We start from the raw sequence: 1,860 nt of genomic DNA, 5'->3' as shown, positions 1-1,860 counted from the left end.
TATATATTTAAAAGGGGTGTTAGAATCTTTGGTACATAAATAGAACAACGACTTGTGAGAAACTGCTACAGTGTGGGAAGGAGAGCAGGGGAAAGCAGAGAACAACACTCAAAGATGACCTGAACAACTTTATGACAATTAACCGAACTGACCAAGAAGACAACAACAGGGTGGGTACCATAATGTCCCATGTCTGCTTCAGACCCGACACCCAAAGAAGAAACCCAGAGAGGTGTGCCGACAAAATGAGCCCCAAAGCAATAAATAGGTGTTGCTTGTACAATTTATAAGTAGGAAATAACAAAAGACATATTAGACTTAAAGAAAATGACATCAATTGAAAACCTAACATTTAACCCTAACATCATTTTTTGGCCGATAGCTCCATCATAATTAAATGGAGTACAGTAAATTGTTGACTGTGAGAAGCAATTAATCATGCATGCAGTCAGCACACTTCACTCTACACCTTCAGTGACCATTGCCCAAACACTCACCGGCGTATTACATTTCCTCCTGTGTACTCATGAGCCTTGGACATGGGCAGGGTCAACGTGCCGACCAGCTCGTCTTTTAGGAGGTTCGAGTCCCACACCTGGAGAGTTAAATTATTAACAATCTGAAAGTTGGGTCCGCTTGAGGTGGATACTTTTTTCACATAAATACCTGTAACTGGTTGTTGTGATACCGTGCATAAACCCCGAAACGGACTTCTTAGTTTAAGCAAAAGTTTTGCTTCACTTGTAACACAATAAGTGCTGACGAATAGAGGTGTTACAAGAGAGTAACAAACACAAAAAGGAAGGAGGAGAGGTGAGGACAATGGATGTTTGATAGGAAAGAAGGAGCAAACCACACCAGAGTACCTGCCAACCATCCACTGAAATGGACTACCGGCCTTTTACGAAGAGATCTATGGGTTTTTTTCCATCTAAATGTGTCAAGCATAGGTCTATCAAATTATGATTGGTGGAAGGTGGGTGGTCGGCGGGTGCTTTGATATGGTTTGCTTCTTCCTTCCTATAAAAAAATCTGTCCTTATCTCTCCTCCTCATTTTTGTGTTTATTACCCACTTGTAACAACTCTAATCTTCGGCACTTATATGACCTTGTGGTGTTGCAAATGCCGTAAAACTCTCACTAAACTTAAACTAGATAGCTGAAATCAAACACGTTTGGATTTGGGAATTTGGTCAAATTGTAATTAAACTAAATTGTTTCAAATGGAGATTCGTTGAAACATTCTGCAATGTGCACCAGGTATAAGAAAGACAAAAGAGAATACATTAAACTCTTTCGGTCAACGTGTAAGTAATCATGTCTCACACCTCAATGACAATATGGGACAGAATTCATTCGATTCTTTCATTCAATGTATTAGCATGTCTCGAACTTTAATAACAACATAGGAAATCATTCACTTGACTCTTTCGATCAGTCTGTTACTATTACCACGTCTCGTACTGAAATGACAACATAGGAAATAATTCACTCGACTCTTTCTCTCCATGTATTGGCAAGTCTTGTACCTTACCTCAATGACAACATCTTCTGTCGGCTTCTTTCTGTAGAAGGTCACTCGGTCCTTCCATTCTGGCTTGTTCGACTTTTCCGTAGTACTCAGTCGAATCTCCTGATCTTCACACTTTAGAATGCAGTACGCTTCTATACCTGAGAAATTGTGTACGGTTCGGATGAAAAATACCACAAAATAATTAAACACACTAAAAACAATGATGTTAATGATGTTACGCTTGATTGTAATTAACTGCAAGAGTTATTGTGATTTTTAATGTTGTACCCATCAATCGACGCAACTAGGATCAAACTGGAGGCGGGGAAGGCGGAGGGAGAAAAAAA

The 1,860-nt window shown here is 39.6% G+C and overlaps 1 protein-coding gene across 1 annotated transcript in view; it reads right to left on the bottom strand.

Moving 5' to 3' along the window:
* Positions 1-497: 497 nt before the first annotated feature.
* Positions 498-1,860, bottom strand: part of LOC101856935 (calpain-5) — a gene marked incomplete at its 3' end in the record, with an annotated part of 8,770 nt that continues 7,407 nt past the window's right edge. The window contains 2 exon segments of the mRNA XM_035972902.1: positions 498-595; positions 1,535-1,768. Coding sequence (XP_035828795.1) covers positions 498-595; positions 1,535-1,768 — 332 coding nt within the window.

The sequence above is a fragment of the Aplysia californica genome, unplaced genomic scaffold, assembly GCF_000002075.1.
Source record: "Aplysia californica isolate F4 #8 unplaced genomic scaffold, AplCal3.0 scaffold00895, whole genome shotgun sequence".
Taxonomy (NCBI): domain Eukaryota; kingdom Metazoa; phylum Mollusca; class Gastropoda; order Aplysiida; family Aplysiidae; genus Aplysia; species Aplysia californica.
Note: the sequence above shows the minus strand (reverse complement) of the source record. Positions and strands in the feature narration are given on the sequence as shown.